Genomic DNA, 14,792 nt, shown 5'->3' with positions numbered 1-14,792 from the left:
TGGCCATTTGTATGTCTTCTTTGGAAAAATGTCTATTCAGGTCCTCTGGTCAATTTTAATCGGATTTTTTTATAAGAGTTGTATGAGTACTTTGTACATTTTGGATATTAACCCCTTATCAGATATATCATTTACAAATAGCTCCTCCCATTCAGTACGTGGTCTTTTCCTTTTGTGAACGTTTCCTTTGCTGTGCAAAAGCTTTTTAGTTTGATGTAGTCCCATTTGCTTAGTTTTGCTTTTGTTTCCCTTGCTTGAGGGGCCATGTCTAAAAAATATTGCTAAGACTGATGTCAAAGAGCATACTGCCTATATTTTCCTCTAGACATTTTATGGTTTCAGGTCTTACGTTTAAGTCTTTAATCCATTTTAAATTTATTTTAGTATACTGTGCGAGAAAGTAGTCCAGTTTGATTCTTTTGCATGTCTAGTTTTCCCAACACCCTTTATTGAAGAGGCTGTCTTTTCCCCATTGTACATTCTTGCCTCCTTGGTCATAGATTAATTGCCCCAAAACTATCTTATTTTAAATGAATCCAATTTTAAATATTTAATTGTTATATCTAGAATTCCACATTATTCAAAACAAATAAACTCCATTTAAAGTTGAAATATCTATTTGGTATCATATTGGCCAACACGCTAGATGATTGACTAGACATTTTCAGGAAGTGACTACATTTCTGGGGTTGTTGTTAGTTACATAGACTCAGAAGAGCTACCACTGATAATGTTGCGATTGTGGAATGTATCATTACTGAGGTCCCCTTGGCTATTTAATTTATGGTTAAGCCATATAAAGGCCTGTTGGTTTGGGGTCACATTTTGGAACAGGTATCCTTATGGAGATACTAAATTGTCAGTGACCAGACAATGGATCCTTTGATTTGGAAAAGTTTTTATGTTTAAAAGGATTTTAGAGAGTTCTCACCCTAAATAAATGTCCTCTTACCAATGGGGAAGGATCAGATTGACAGAAGCACACCAAAAAAAGGATCACAGCTAGCCTAAAAGACTCCCTTAACAAAACTGAAGAACAGAAATCTGATTTAGAAAGAAAAATAAAATCCACACCCACCCTAAACCTCCCCCCTCCACCACCTCCCTCCTACGAATGACCCAGTTGGAGGTTGACATTCAGAGCCTGGTAGGAGCCATTATAAAAGGCCTTCCCTCAGAAGTTTAATTGCGCTAAAATGGAATGATCTACTTGGAGAAAAGGAATATATCCTAAAACCTTTGTCACACAATTTATAAAAAATATTGCAAAGGCACACAGCTCTAAATCTACAAATCTCAGATCATAGAAGTCTTTTGTTTTCTACTTTAGTTGAAAATCTCGTTTCTGATATAAAGAGGTTACTTCAAAGTAATGTGGTTGCATGGGCAGGCCAGCTCCCTAATGTTATTATTGAGGCTGTCATCTAATTCTTTGAAGAATTAAAAATAAGTGGCCTTGCCTTACTAATTGAATATTTACAAAAACTAAACTGTGGCTCTAGAAGAACCCCAAAGCTCATCCATCCTTCTTACCAGCCCCAAAGCCTCCCCTATGCATCTCAAAATGATTGCAGATACCGTAGAAAGTCAGGACATTGGAAAAGGGACTGCCCTGCCCTTCAGAAGAAGAAACACTTAAACAGCAATCGTCTTAGGCCCAGCCTCCTCGGACAGGCTCCTCTGAGTCCTCTTCTCAACTAAGGCCTCACCTTGGACCTGTTAAAAACTGCAGACTCTCAACACAAATAATTTTGTCCACCTCCCATGAACCTCCTCAAAATGCCTGCTTGTAAAAGCTCAACGCTGCCAAGAGAATTTGTTTGTCCCAGTCAAAACCTGTTAAGAGACAAATCTGCCCTTAAAAACCCTCTTAGATTGTTATCTTACAAGCTTGCATCCTTTCTCTCCCTCTTTGACATTTAAAACTTCTACCACCCAGCACTATCTTCTCAAGGACTTGAGAATCATCTCTTTAAAATGCAAATGTTCAAGGAATTAACTGTGGCTCTCTAAGGGGTGCCTTGCTTTTATTTGTACTATTGCCTCCTCTCATAAAATAGGAGAAATTTATTTCTCCTCCTGATAAGCATCACTTAACACTCCCCTTAACAAACCTCCAATGCCTTTTTCCTTAGCACACTCCAGCCTTTAAAAAGTACCTTCTTAGTCAACTAAAACAACTGTCTTAGGCTGAATCACAGCCTCTATCAGATTATATATCAGGGCAAATAAAAAGCTCTTAAGGGTCTCCACCTACAAATATTGCTTAAAAACTTTAACCCTATATTGAACAGATTAACTAACAACTTGGTCCATCTGCTAGAAACATAATTTGAATAAAAGTGAGGTAAAGATGAAAACCAGCTCTTATATAAACTAGTGAGTTTTGTATTAGGTCTGTATTTTCTATAAGGTCTGTATTTGTGTCTGCCTGTAAGTTTATATATGTATGGTATGTATATATGGTATTTTCTTCCTCTGGATGGTTTTGCCAAATTATTTATAAAACACCTTAAAAGATCTCTATTCTAAATGGGCTTTAAAAAAATAAGAGCTTTTAAAAATTAAATATTCCTCCAGTCCCTCCCATCAGGAAACTTGCACAAGCCTCTTAGATAGCCTTATCCACCAGAGGGCAGACAGCAGAAGCAAGAAGAATTACAATCCTGCAGCCTGTGGAACAAAAACCACATTCACAGAAAGATAGACAAGATACAAAGGCAGAGGGCTATGTACCAGATGAAGGAACAAGATGAAACCCCAGAAAAACAACTAAGTGAAGTGGAGATAGGCAACCTTTCAGAAAAAGAATTCAGAATAATGATAGTGAAGATGATCCAGGACCTCGGAAAAACAATGGAGGCAAAGATCGAGAAGATGCAAGAAATGTTTAACAGAGACCTAGAAGAATTAAAGAACAAACAAACAGAGATGAACAATACAATAACTGAAATGAAAACTACAGGAGAAGGAAGCAATAGCAGAATAACTGAGGCAGAAGAACGGATAAGTGACCTGGAAGAGAGAATGGTGGAATTCACTGCTGCGCAACAGAATAAAGAAAAAAGAATGAAAAGAAATGAAGACAGCCTAAGAGACCTCTGGGACAACATTCAACGCAGCTACATTCACATTAAAGGGGTCCCAGAAGGAGAAGAGAGAGAGAAAGGACCCGAGAAAATATCTGAAGAGATTATAGTCGAAAACTTCCCTAACATGGGAAAGGAAATAGCCACCCAAGTCCACGAAGCACAGAGAGTCCCACACAGGATAAACCCAAGGAGAAACATGCGGAGACACAGAGTAATCAAACTGACAAAAATTAAAGACAAAGCAGCAAGAGAAAAATGACAAATAACATACAAGGGAACTCCCATAGGTTAACAGCTGATTTCTCAGCAGAAACTCTACAAGCCAGAAGGGAGTGGCACGATACACTTAAAGTGATGAAAGGGAAGAACCTACAACCAAGATTACTCTACTCAAGATCTCATTCAGATTCATTCAGATTCATTACTCACGCAAGATCTCATTCAGATTCGATGGAGAAGCAAGATCTCATTCAGATTCGATGGAGAAATCAAAAGCTTTACAGACAAGCAAAACCTAAGAGAATTCAGCACCACAAAACCAGCTCTACAACAAATGCTAAAGGAACTTCTCTAAGTGGGAAACACAAGAGAAGAAAAGGACCTACAAAAACAAACCCAAAACAATTAAGAAAATGGTCATAGGAACATACATATCGATAATTACCTTAAATGTGAGTGGATTAAATGCTCCAACCAAAAGACACAGGCTTGCTGAATGGATACAAAAACAAGACCCATATATATGCTGTCTACAAGAGACCCACTTCACACCTAGGGACACATACAGACTGAAAGTGAGGGGATGGAAAAAGATATTCCATGCAAATGGAAACCAAAAGAAAGCTGGAGTAGCAATACTCATATCAGATAAAATAGACTTTAAAATAAAGAATGTTACAAGAGACAAGGAAGGACACTACATAATGATCAAGGGATCAATCCAAGAAGAAGATATAACAATTATAAATATATATGCACCCAACATAGGAGCACCTCAATACATAAGGCAACTGCTAACAGCTATAACACAGGAAATCGACAGTAACAAAATAATAGTGGGGGACTTTAACACCTCACTTACACCAATGGACAGATCATCCAAAATGAAAATAAATAAGGAAACAGAAGCTTTAAATGACACAATAGATCAGATAGATTTAATTGATATTTATAGGACATTCCATCCAACAACAGCAGGTTACACTTTCTTCTCAAGTGCGCACGGAACATTCTCCAGGATAGATCACTTCTTGGGTCACAAATCAAGCCTCAGTAAATTTAAGAAAATTGAAATCTTATCAAGCATCTTTTCTGACTACAACGCTATGAGATTAGAAATGAGTTACAGGAAAAAAAAGTAAAAAACACAAACACATGGAGGCTAAACAATACGTTACTAAATAACCAAGAGATCACTGAAGAAATCAAAGAGGAAATCAAAAAATACCTAGAGACACAATGCAATGAAAACACGACGATCCAAAACCTACGGGATGTGGCAAAAGCAGTTCTAAGAGGGAAGTTTATAGCTATACAAGCCTACGTCAGGAAACAAGAAAAATCTCAAATAAACAATCTAACCTTACACCTAAAGGAACTAGAGAAAGAAGAACAAACAAAACCCAAAGTTAGCAGAAGGAAAGAAATCATAAAGATCAGAGTGGAAATAAATGAAATAGAAACAAAGAAAACAATAGCAAAGATCAATAAAACTACAAGAAAAAAAAATTTAAATATTCTCCAAACTCTCAGAAATATAGGAAGCAACCCAAATGTTTTTCAAGTTCATGTGATTTTGAAACTGAGCAGAACCTTGAGCCCCCACCCCACCCCCAAGTACAAAGGCCCCTCTATGTTCCCTGCCTCTTGTTTGTAGAAAAGCTGAAGTCTCCCAGGCCTCCCTGAGTCACCAAAAAGCAGGCTCAAGCAGTCAATGATTAGGACTAGAGAGTCACAGAATCTTTCAGTGTCTGGTGCACATTCCTGAGCTGTTTTACAGATACTCTAACTGCCACCAGAGGGGAAAAGCTGACTGCATGATGACCAGACTGTAGCCATGACATAAGGTGCTCCACTTGAGCAGTACTGAATCTACGGCTAGTACATTTCTAAGAACTGGCCTCAAAAGAATGGGATTAACATTATTGCTCATAATAATCTATATCTTTGTGGGCATCAAAATAATTATAGCTTGCTCTGCCCATATATATAAGTGGGCAAGTAAAATTGTCAGCAAAGAAATGCTATAGACCCATGTTGACATCTTTCACTCTGAGAATACAGTGCCCTATGTCAGCATGAAGAAGTTACAGAGAACAGACCTTCACCCCTAATCCCACAGAAATGGAATGATGTCTGAAAAGTGGGGATTTGTAAGCAGCTCTTTTGCCCCTTTTCCTGTTTGCCTATTTCTGTTCCCCTCAAACCTTATAGGAACGAGATCACTAGACAATTTAACCTAACTCCTGACTTATGCTCTCCTGAGTGCACACCATGCCTTGCCTAACCTGTGGATTCTTCTCCTGGATTAAAAGAAGCAAGAATGAAGAATTAAGGAGTTAAAGAATAACAAGCTCTCTACCCCCAGCAGCCCCCTTAGCAATCCTGCAGGCAGATCACGCAGGCAATATAACATCTGAAGAAAGAGTCAGCCAGTCTGCACCCAACGGGGAATGATGCAGAACCCAACTTCCTGCCTCAGTGATTCAGAGATTCTTTCCCCTTTTTCCTTTTAAAAATTGTCATGGGGCTTCCCTGGTGGTGCAGTGGTTGAGAGTCCGCCTGTCGATGCAGGGGACGCAGGTTTGTGCCCCGGTCTGGGAAGATCCCACATGCCGCGGAGCGGCTGGGCCCGTGAGCCATGGCCGCTGGGCCTGCGCGTCCGGAGCCTGTGCTCCGCAACGGGAGAGACCACAATAGTGAGAGGCCCGCGTACCGCAAAAAAAAAAAAAAAAAAAAAACTGTCACGGCTGAGCACAATCTTCCAACTTGATCTTGGGACATGAGTTCACCTCTTCAGATTGCTGGCTTTTCTAATTAAAGCAACTTTCCTTTCTACAAATACTTGCCTCTCAAGTATTGGCTTTTGAGAAGTGAGCAGCCAAATCTGAGTTCAGTAACAATTTGTGTAAATCTTTGATAAATAAGACTATTTTAATACTGTTGGTTTAATAAAAACAGCTGCATCTTCTGAGTTATCAGCACTGAGTATGATATGAGCATACATTTTTATTCGACGTGGGTTTACTAGTCAAATAAGCTCATATTATATTTACTAGAGGTTTAAGATTATAAAATTTATAGATTCCATTTTAATCAAATTAAATTATTATTATGACAAGCTTTATTTCAACAGTAATTGTGTGTTATAATATGTCTTCTTAGAAGTAGGTTCCAAAATCTTTTTGGTAACCTGAAACTAAATTTATATTGAGTCAAATGATAGATATTCATTGAATATCTAGATCATTTCTAAATAAGATAAAACGCCAAAACATTAACTACTGAATATAAGTTTAATTTTATCTACTTTTGGCTTCTTATTTTTACAGAGAGCTAAAGCTGTTTGGATCTGTTAATAAATGTGTTCATTTGCCACTCTGAGAAATTATACTGTGAAGAAGCATATCCTCTAGAAGTTATGAGATGGTATAATCATAAAATTTGCTAGTATGCTACAAAATGCTGGTATGTGACAAGCAATTCACAATTGTTTACTTCCTGGTCTTCGTGGAAAAATAGAGGTTATTAAGTGTTGAAAATTATAATCAATATATAAATGAAACTTCTAGAAATAATAAGGATGAAGGAAAAACCTCTTTATGCAAAATATTCAAGGAATGAGGGGTGTTCTTGTCAAGGGAAAAGATTGTGATTCTGTCCTAAGGTATCAATAGTGGTTTAGAGGTTGTGTGAAGGCTTTCAGATGAGAAAGAGGAAAGTGAAGGACAAAAACCTGAATGAAAATATGAAGTTGTAAAGGAACTGTGTGTGTGTGGGGGGGAAACATGTCTTCATCATATCCTCAATTATTTAAAAGAACCGAGTCTTCTCAATTTTAAATTATGTTAGATCCCATATTTACTTTTGATATCTGTATTGCCATTTTGGTTAAATGGATAACTAAGTATCATTTCATGGTGACCTGTCATCCTGGTTAATTAAGTGTCCAAACCTTTTGACATTTTGACAACTTTTGATATTTTGCTTCCCCAGATCAAATCCTTATGCTCGCTTCGGCAGTACATACACCAAAATCAAATCCTAAATAAAATCCTGATCTCAAATTGACTTTGAGACTTCTGAGGGGGCCTCTGGAAAACCTCAGAGGATTTGTTCTCTCCTAGGAAAAAGAGATGTTAAGCTAATTAGGTCTATTTAATATGTTGAACTGCATGAAAATCATGGTCAAATAAGAAGAGATTCTTAACCTTCCCTAGCTTATATCTGTATAGGTAAATGTTTTTAACATAAATATTCCAGGAATTAGATGTAATTTCTAAAAATCTGTCAATGCCTTTTTTGTTCACTATTATATTCTTATGCTATTTTGCCTGATAGTATACAATAATGGCATAATTTTATCATCATAATTCCAGTTGCTCTCATCAGATCTTTAATACAGCCATTTTAAGCCTTTATCATTCACAGTTATTGTTTTATTCCAGTGTTTTCCAGAAAGCTCTTGCAATCGGCTACTATCCAGAATGCTTCATCTTCAGCAAAAAGGACTGTCTCTGAGACCCATGGAAAGGACTATAACAGGTAGTCTGGGGTACATACTTCTGATGGAATTGCTCAAGTAACTTTGAGACCATGCCACTGGACTGAGTAAAGATTCCAGAACTCTAGTGGAGAAGCCAATGGGTTCATAAAACTGCTAACCCAAGACCAAGCAGAACAAATAATTAATTACATGGGACTGAATGAACTGCTGAAGGAAGATGGTAATTTTTATGTGTTTTTTACTGCTGGTTCATTAATATTCTGTTTTCTGGGTATAAGATTTCTCTTAAGCTATCTATAACTCATGACTATTTAGTAGATTATACCTTTGTAAACAAAAGCAAAACATTTCTTTTTCTCCCTACCTGAACCTCCCAGAATTCAGAAACTCTTACAATACTCTTATTTATATAGCAATATAGCTATTTACACAAGTTCAGTAAGAATCTGTTCTCCTTGTAACAGGACATAATTGGAAAAATTGGTTATATTATCAAGGCTTTGACTGAAATGTCATATTTGAGAAAGATATGCATAGAATCAAATATGACCAGACAGCTTTAAGGAACTAAGGTTGACATCATGGAACCAATGCTTATAAAGCCCTCTTGGAAAAAACCAGCCTGGTACCTGACTTATGATGTTCCCAGCCTACAGGCAAATAAGAAAAGTCACTTCTTGACAGGTCCAGGAAACAGAGTATTTTGGGGAGCTCAAGAAGAGAAATGCACCCAAATCTATAGGTACTGCAGATAAGTATGATGACAGATTGGCTTCCGAGCATGGAGAGGCTTTTAAAAGTCCAATCTGAGGGACCTTCCTGGCAGTCCAGTGGTTAAGACTTCACCTTCCAATGCAGGGGGTGCAGGTTTCATCCCTGGTTGGGGAGCTAAGATCCCACATGCCTCGTGGCCAAAAAACCAAAACATAAAACAGAAGCAGTCTTGTAATGAATTCAATAAAGACTTTAAAAAATGGTCCACATCAAAAAAAATCTTTAAAAAAATAAATCAATAAAAGTCCAATCTGAGATTCTTTAAAAAAACTTCCAGCAAAGCAAATTTTTAAAGGCCCATGTGGTCAAATACCATTTTTGCTGCACTTATGCAAATAATCAGGCCAAATTTAATGAGACTAGACTTATGTTGTGAACAAGAATCATCTTACTTTGATTTTCTTTGATCAAAATGGTGGTAACTGAGAGAGAAATTTTATGTTTCAGCAGAAAACTATAACCCATCCTGTGGATTTTCAGATTCTAGTCCTGTTCATTGTCTTTGAGCTATTTTTAACCTCTTTATAAACTGGATCCTGCTGTCTTGCACATTTTCAGCAATTAATGTTTCCAATTTTTCTACTACCCTCTTCACTTGGTGTCACTAAGAACTAAAACCTGACTGCCCAGTTCCTTATTGAGACTCTAGGTTGTCTTGTCCCAAAGTCCTGTAAGCTGAAGCAGGACAACTTGACATAAACTTCAGAGGACTTATTGCTGCAACAGTTTAGGCCACTGAGGAAGTTCACCAAACATCCGCATCTTCCATGCTCTGCTCTAGGAAATAACCACGACCATGACACTGATGGTCTCATTCATCATCTAAAGATGCTTCAAGCCCAACATCTAGAAATCTTCTTGACTGGCTGCCCTTCGGACTCAGAAACTAGGTTTACTGTCTACTCTAACCACTAATCTTTGTTTTCTTTTTATTTCCTTGTTCTAATTTATGCTCTTTTCCTCCTGTTCAGATCTCTTACCTAGCATTTCCTAACTCAAATCTTCTTTCCAAGTCAATCAACCTAGATTCCTTTTTGTGTGAAACTTCTAGGGAAGTTACAGATAGGAGAAATGTGGGGACCCACTCAGACCCCCAGAGTTGGTATAAAGATTATTTTTTATCTTTATAAAGTGAAGATAAAAAAAAAAAGTGAAAACATTTGAGCTGAAGAAGATGTAGAGAGAAACCTTATCTGAACTTCCCTTACCTGACTAAAGCAGAGCCTCCAGAAAAATATGGCTGCCATTAACCCCCTTCAAAGGAAGTTTCCTGTGAATTCAGCTGCCTTGGAGACAGGCTGCCCATTTCCATTGGCATCAAAATGCCCAGAAGAACTTTCCATATCTTCCCATTCAAGCCTCCTCCGAAATGCCTCCTCCGAAATGCCTCCTCCCACCCCACCCCCTGGAAGTTTGGTATATAGACCTTTTATCTCTGGTTATTAAAGAAATTACCCGTCAATGAAGAGTACTCCTGTGCATAAATATTAATAAATTTTGTCTCTTCTCTTGTTAATATGTCTCTTAACAATTAATATGCAGGCTCGCAACCACTCAACCCAAGCTATAAGAGGAATAGTTTTCCTCCCAACATAATCACTTCTTCTTATCTTTCAGAATCAGATCACACCAGTTCTTTACTATTCCAAAAGGAACAATGATAGAAAACATATCAACACAGTCAAAGAATGCCAGGAAGTGGCATTCTTTGCACATTTCCATCATGCAAAAATCTAATTTTATATATGAGTCAGTAGGTGGCACCAAAGAAGAAAGAAGTGTATCCTGGTAAATGCAAAGAACGCTCTGACTCCTGGAAATCTAATAAAACCTACTCTTTAGAAGGTCTGTGTTCTGTTTTATCCTTAAATATCTTATTTAAACTGAAAACTGGGACTTCCCTGGTGGCGCAGTAGTTAACAATCCGCCTGCCAATGCAGGGGACATGGGTTTGAGCCCTGGTCCGGGAAGATCCCACATGCCACGGAGCAAATAAGCCTGTGCGCCACAACTACGGAGCCTGCGTGCCACAACTACTGAAGCTCACACGCCTAGAGTCCGTGCTCCGAAACAAGAGAAGCCACCACAATGAGAAGCCACGCACTTCAACGACGAGGCCCTGCTCACTGCAACTAGAGAAAGCCCACGTGCACCAATGAAGACCCAATGCAGCCATAAATGAATAAATACATAAATAAATAAATAAATAAATGAAATAAAATAAACTGAAAACTGCCTCAAGACTTCATTGAAAGTAAACCCAAAAATCACACAAAAAAATTAAAACTTAGAAAATACCTTGAAAAAAATTCATATATTGCTGCCAGAAACTGATTCTAGATATCCATCTTGCTGGGTTAGACACAAATCATATTGTATTCAAGAAATATGATGTCTTACCAGCTGTATATCTGAAGCCTGTGATCCACCGAGGCAGAAGCAAGAGGATAAGCACAGAGAAATTTGTCCTATAAGCCAGAGGAAAAGGAGCATTGTGGCAGTTCCTAAATCTTTTGGGCATTCCAGATGGGAGGGCAGGGACCATTCATCTCTAGAAATATATGTGAAACCACAGAAATTGCCCCTAGTCAAATGTTAGCCTTTCCACAGACTGTAAACCAGAAAAGGACTGAGCTCTTGCCACCTCATGGAAAGGCTTTTTTATTTTCTGCTGTTTCTTAATAAAAATATTCAGCGATATCAGGAAAGAATATTTCCTTAAATTTCTTAAAGATACTTTGCACATTCATCTTGCCATTCTTCCCCATCACAAACTATCATCAAAGCAGCACATCACTTAAAATGTAGTTACTAAACTCACTTAGCTATAATAAAAATTAATATAAATAAATAAAAGACTAAGTTAAAGAGAGATGTCCCTCTTCTACAGTCACTGATAATACTCTAGCGGCTAAGGTAGTGTAAGCAGATAGGGTAGGGTGTCCCCAGAGAAAGAGAACCAGGCATGGCTTTCTTGACAGAAAAGAAGCCATTTCACCTAAGCCATTTTGTGATCTAAGCCTGGCCACAATGCTTGCCCTTGAACAGGTCTCAGTAATTAATGATTTTAAGGGCAGGAACAAAGGAAAAGCAGTCAAGAAACAATAGTTCAGCAATAAAGCAGAGTCCTAGTTCCTCCTCAAGAATATACATCACAATCTGATACATATTTTTGAGTTCTGCAGGAACTAAGCCCCCCCCCACACACACACACACCCTACCAGGGAGAGGATGGTAACTACATGCTGAGACCCCAGACTGGTCGGAACCTAAGGAATGATGATGTTGACCTTTTCTGACCCCCGACTTCTATCCACTAAAGTCTGGACTCTGTCCATCTTTGCCCCAGTTCTATGCTGAATTCTCTGCTCAAGTCCCTTCATGAATATGCACGTACCCTTAGCTTAAAACTTCCCCAATTTTGCTGTTCAGAGAGACACTACTTTGGGAAAGAGCCCTGGTGTTCTCCTCACTTGCTGCAAGTAATAAATCCCTCCTTCTCCAGCTCTTTGCCTTGGTTGTGTCTTCTGGCTCGACACCCACCAAGAGGCAAACCCAGTGTTTCTGTAACAATAGTGCTTCTCCCTAAGTCCTCCTCTCCAACAAGGTCCAAGCTGTAGGCCTTGATGAAAACAATTCATATTTTATAGCAAGACAAGAAAATTTTAAACATAAAATTTTTCTCTGGGCTTCCCTGGTGGCGCAGTGGTTGAGAGTCCGCCTGCCGATGCAGGGGACGCATGTTTGTTCCCCGGTCTGGGAGGATCCCACATGCCGCGGAGCAGCTCGGCCCGTGAGCCATGGCCGCTGAGCCTGCGTGTCCGGAGCCTCTGCTCCGCAACGGCAGAGGCCACAACAGTGAGAGGCCCGCGTTCCGCAAAAAAAAAAAAAAAAATTTTTCTCTGCCCATTTGGGCCTCCTCCATCCCCTTTAGTGTGTGTTGTGCAACTGCATTAACCAGACTTCCTTAGGAGATAACATTCCTTCTTAACCTCATCAAGGGTCACAACTCCTTAGAAGATAACTTCCCTTCTTGATCTTGTAAAGGGCCATGATGACCCATGACCCACTACGTGCTTTGTATGTGTAGATCTGGATTCTGTAAACTGTCAATAATACATCATTTGATGTAAAACCCTTTGTCTCAAAATTTTACATACCTGGGCTTTGACCTCTAATGGGCAGAACAGTCCTCAGAACTTTCTGAAAGACTCTCTCCTGGGTTATAATCCTCAGGTTGGCTCAAATAACATTTTCCATTTCTTTCTTAGATCGATTATTGATTATGTTTTTTCATCGACAGCCTCCACTTACCCTGGCAAATTCCATTGGTTTGGGAAGAAGGCACATGACCATGACATCAAAGCGAACATCACATACTGTCTTCAACCACTTGGTGACAAACTGAGGCTTCAGCTTTTCCACTAAACTTCCAACTTCATCATCCATCATATACGCTGTGGAGTGAAACCACTGAAACACCATGGCCACCAGCCTGGCCAAGCTTTCCGTAGGGGTGTTCTCACTGGGCGTGCAGAGGCTCACCTGGAAATAGGTAGATCAGACTCTCCTTCAGCCTCCTTACATAATTATTACATGTTTGGTAAAAGACGAAAACAAAAGAAAGATGCCCCGTATAATCCATTTGAAATAGGCAGAGGTTTTTTCGGGGTTTTTTTTGTTGTTGTTCTTTGAACCCTTTGAATGCCTATTTATTTATTTAAATTTTTGAACCACTTTAAGAATTACTGAAATATGATTTGTTTAAATTCTTATTAAAACTACATTTATGAGTAATTGAAATCTCCCCCCCTTGACAGGAGTGACATAATACCACTGTAGGGTAACTGCTTTACCTCGTCCTTCTCTTCTTGACATCTGCTGCAGCTTATTCACTTAACAAGAGGTAGAGGCCTTTTCTGGTTTTTGGTTTTGTTTTTGTTTTGTTTCGTTTTTTAATGTACAACTTGTCAATATTTGGCCAGGGAAACAAGTCTTTATAGCAATTGTATCTCTATCTTTTGGGCCAAAGTTTTTTTTGTTTGTTTGTTTTTTATTTTCTGTTTTTTGGTTTTTCTTGAATTTTATTTTATTTATTTTTTTATACACCAGATTCTTATTAGTCATCCATTTTATACACATCAGTGTATACATGTCAATCCCAATCTACCAATTCATCACACCACCACCCCCACGACTTTCCCCCCTTGGTGTCCATATATTTGTGTCTTTTTGAATTATGGTTTTCTCAGGGTATATGCCCAGTAGTGGGATTGCTGGGTCGTATGGTAGTTCTATTTGTAGTTTTTTAAGGAAGCTCCATACTATTCTCCATAGTGGCTGCATCAATTTACATTCCCACCAACAGTGCAAGAGGGTTCCCTTTTCCCCACACCCTCTCCAGCATTTTTTGTTTGTACATTTTCTGATGATGCCCATTCTAATTGGTGTGAGGTGATACCTCATTGTAGTTTTGATTTGCATTTCTCTAATAATTAGTGATGTTAAGCAGCTTTTCATGTGCTTCTTCAGCATCTGTATGTCTTCTTTGGAGAAATGTCTATTTAGATCTTCTGTCCATTTTTGGATTGGGTTGTTTGTTTTATTAATATTGAGCTGCATAAGCTGTTTATATATTTGGAGATTAATCCTTTGTCCGTTGATTCGTTTGCAAATATATTCTCCCATTCTAAGGGTTTTCTTTTTGTCTTGTTTATGGTTTCCTTTGCTGTGCAAAAGCTTTCAAGTTTCATTAGGTCCCATTTGTTTATTTTTGTTTTTATTTCCATTACTCTAGGAGGTGGATCAAAAAAGATCTTGCTGCGATTTATGTCAAAGAGTGTTCTTCCTATGTTTTCCTCTAAGAGTTTTATAGTGTCCGGTCTTATATTTAGGTCTCTAATCCATTTTGAGTTTATTTTTGTGTATGGTGTTAGGGAGTGTTCTAATTTCATTCTTTTACATGTAGCTGTCCACTCTTCCCAGCACCATGTATTGAAGAGGCTGTCTTTTCTCCATTGTATATTCTTGCCTCCTTTATCAAAAATAAGGTGACCATATGTGTGTGGGTTTATCTCTGGGCTTTCTATCCTGTTCCATTGATCTATATTTTTGTTTTTGTGCCAGTACCATATTGTCTTGATTACTGTAGCTTTGTAGTATAGTCTGAAGTCAGGGAGTCTGATTCCTCCAGCTCTGTT

At 38.4% G+C, this 14,792-nt stretch overlaps 1 protein-coding gene across 13 annotated transcripts in view; it reads right to left on the bottom strand.

The window, feature by feature from the left end:
• The window catches only part of UNC79 (unc-79 homolog, NALCN channel complex subunit), a 249,666-nt gene that overhangs the window by 120,209 nt on the left and 114,665 nt on the right, over nucleotides 1-14,792 (bottom strand). For all 13 annotated transcript variants that reach the window (XM_030883497.2, XM_060295215.1, XM_060295222.1 and 10 more), the window contains one exon: nucleotides 12,907-13,137. In XM_030883497.2, the coding sequence (XP_030739357.2) occupies nucleotides 12,907-13,137 (231 nt within the window). The remainder of the gene's footprint in view (nucleotides 1-12,906; nucleotides 13,138-14,792) is intronic.

The sequence above is a fragment of the Globicephala melas genome, chromosome 2, assembly GCF_963455315.2.
Source record: "Globicephala melas chromosome 2, mGloMel1.2, whole genome shotgun sequence".
Classification (NCBI taxonomy): Eukaryota; Metazoa; Chordata; class Mammalia; order Artiodactyla; family Delphinidae; genus Globicephala; species Globicephala melas.
Note: the sequence above shows the minus strand (reverse complement) of the source record. Positions and strands in the feature narration are given on the sequence as shown.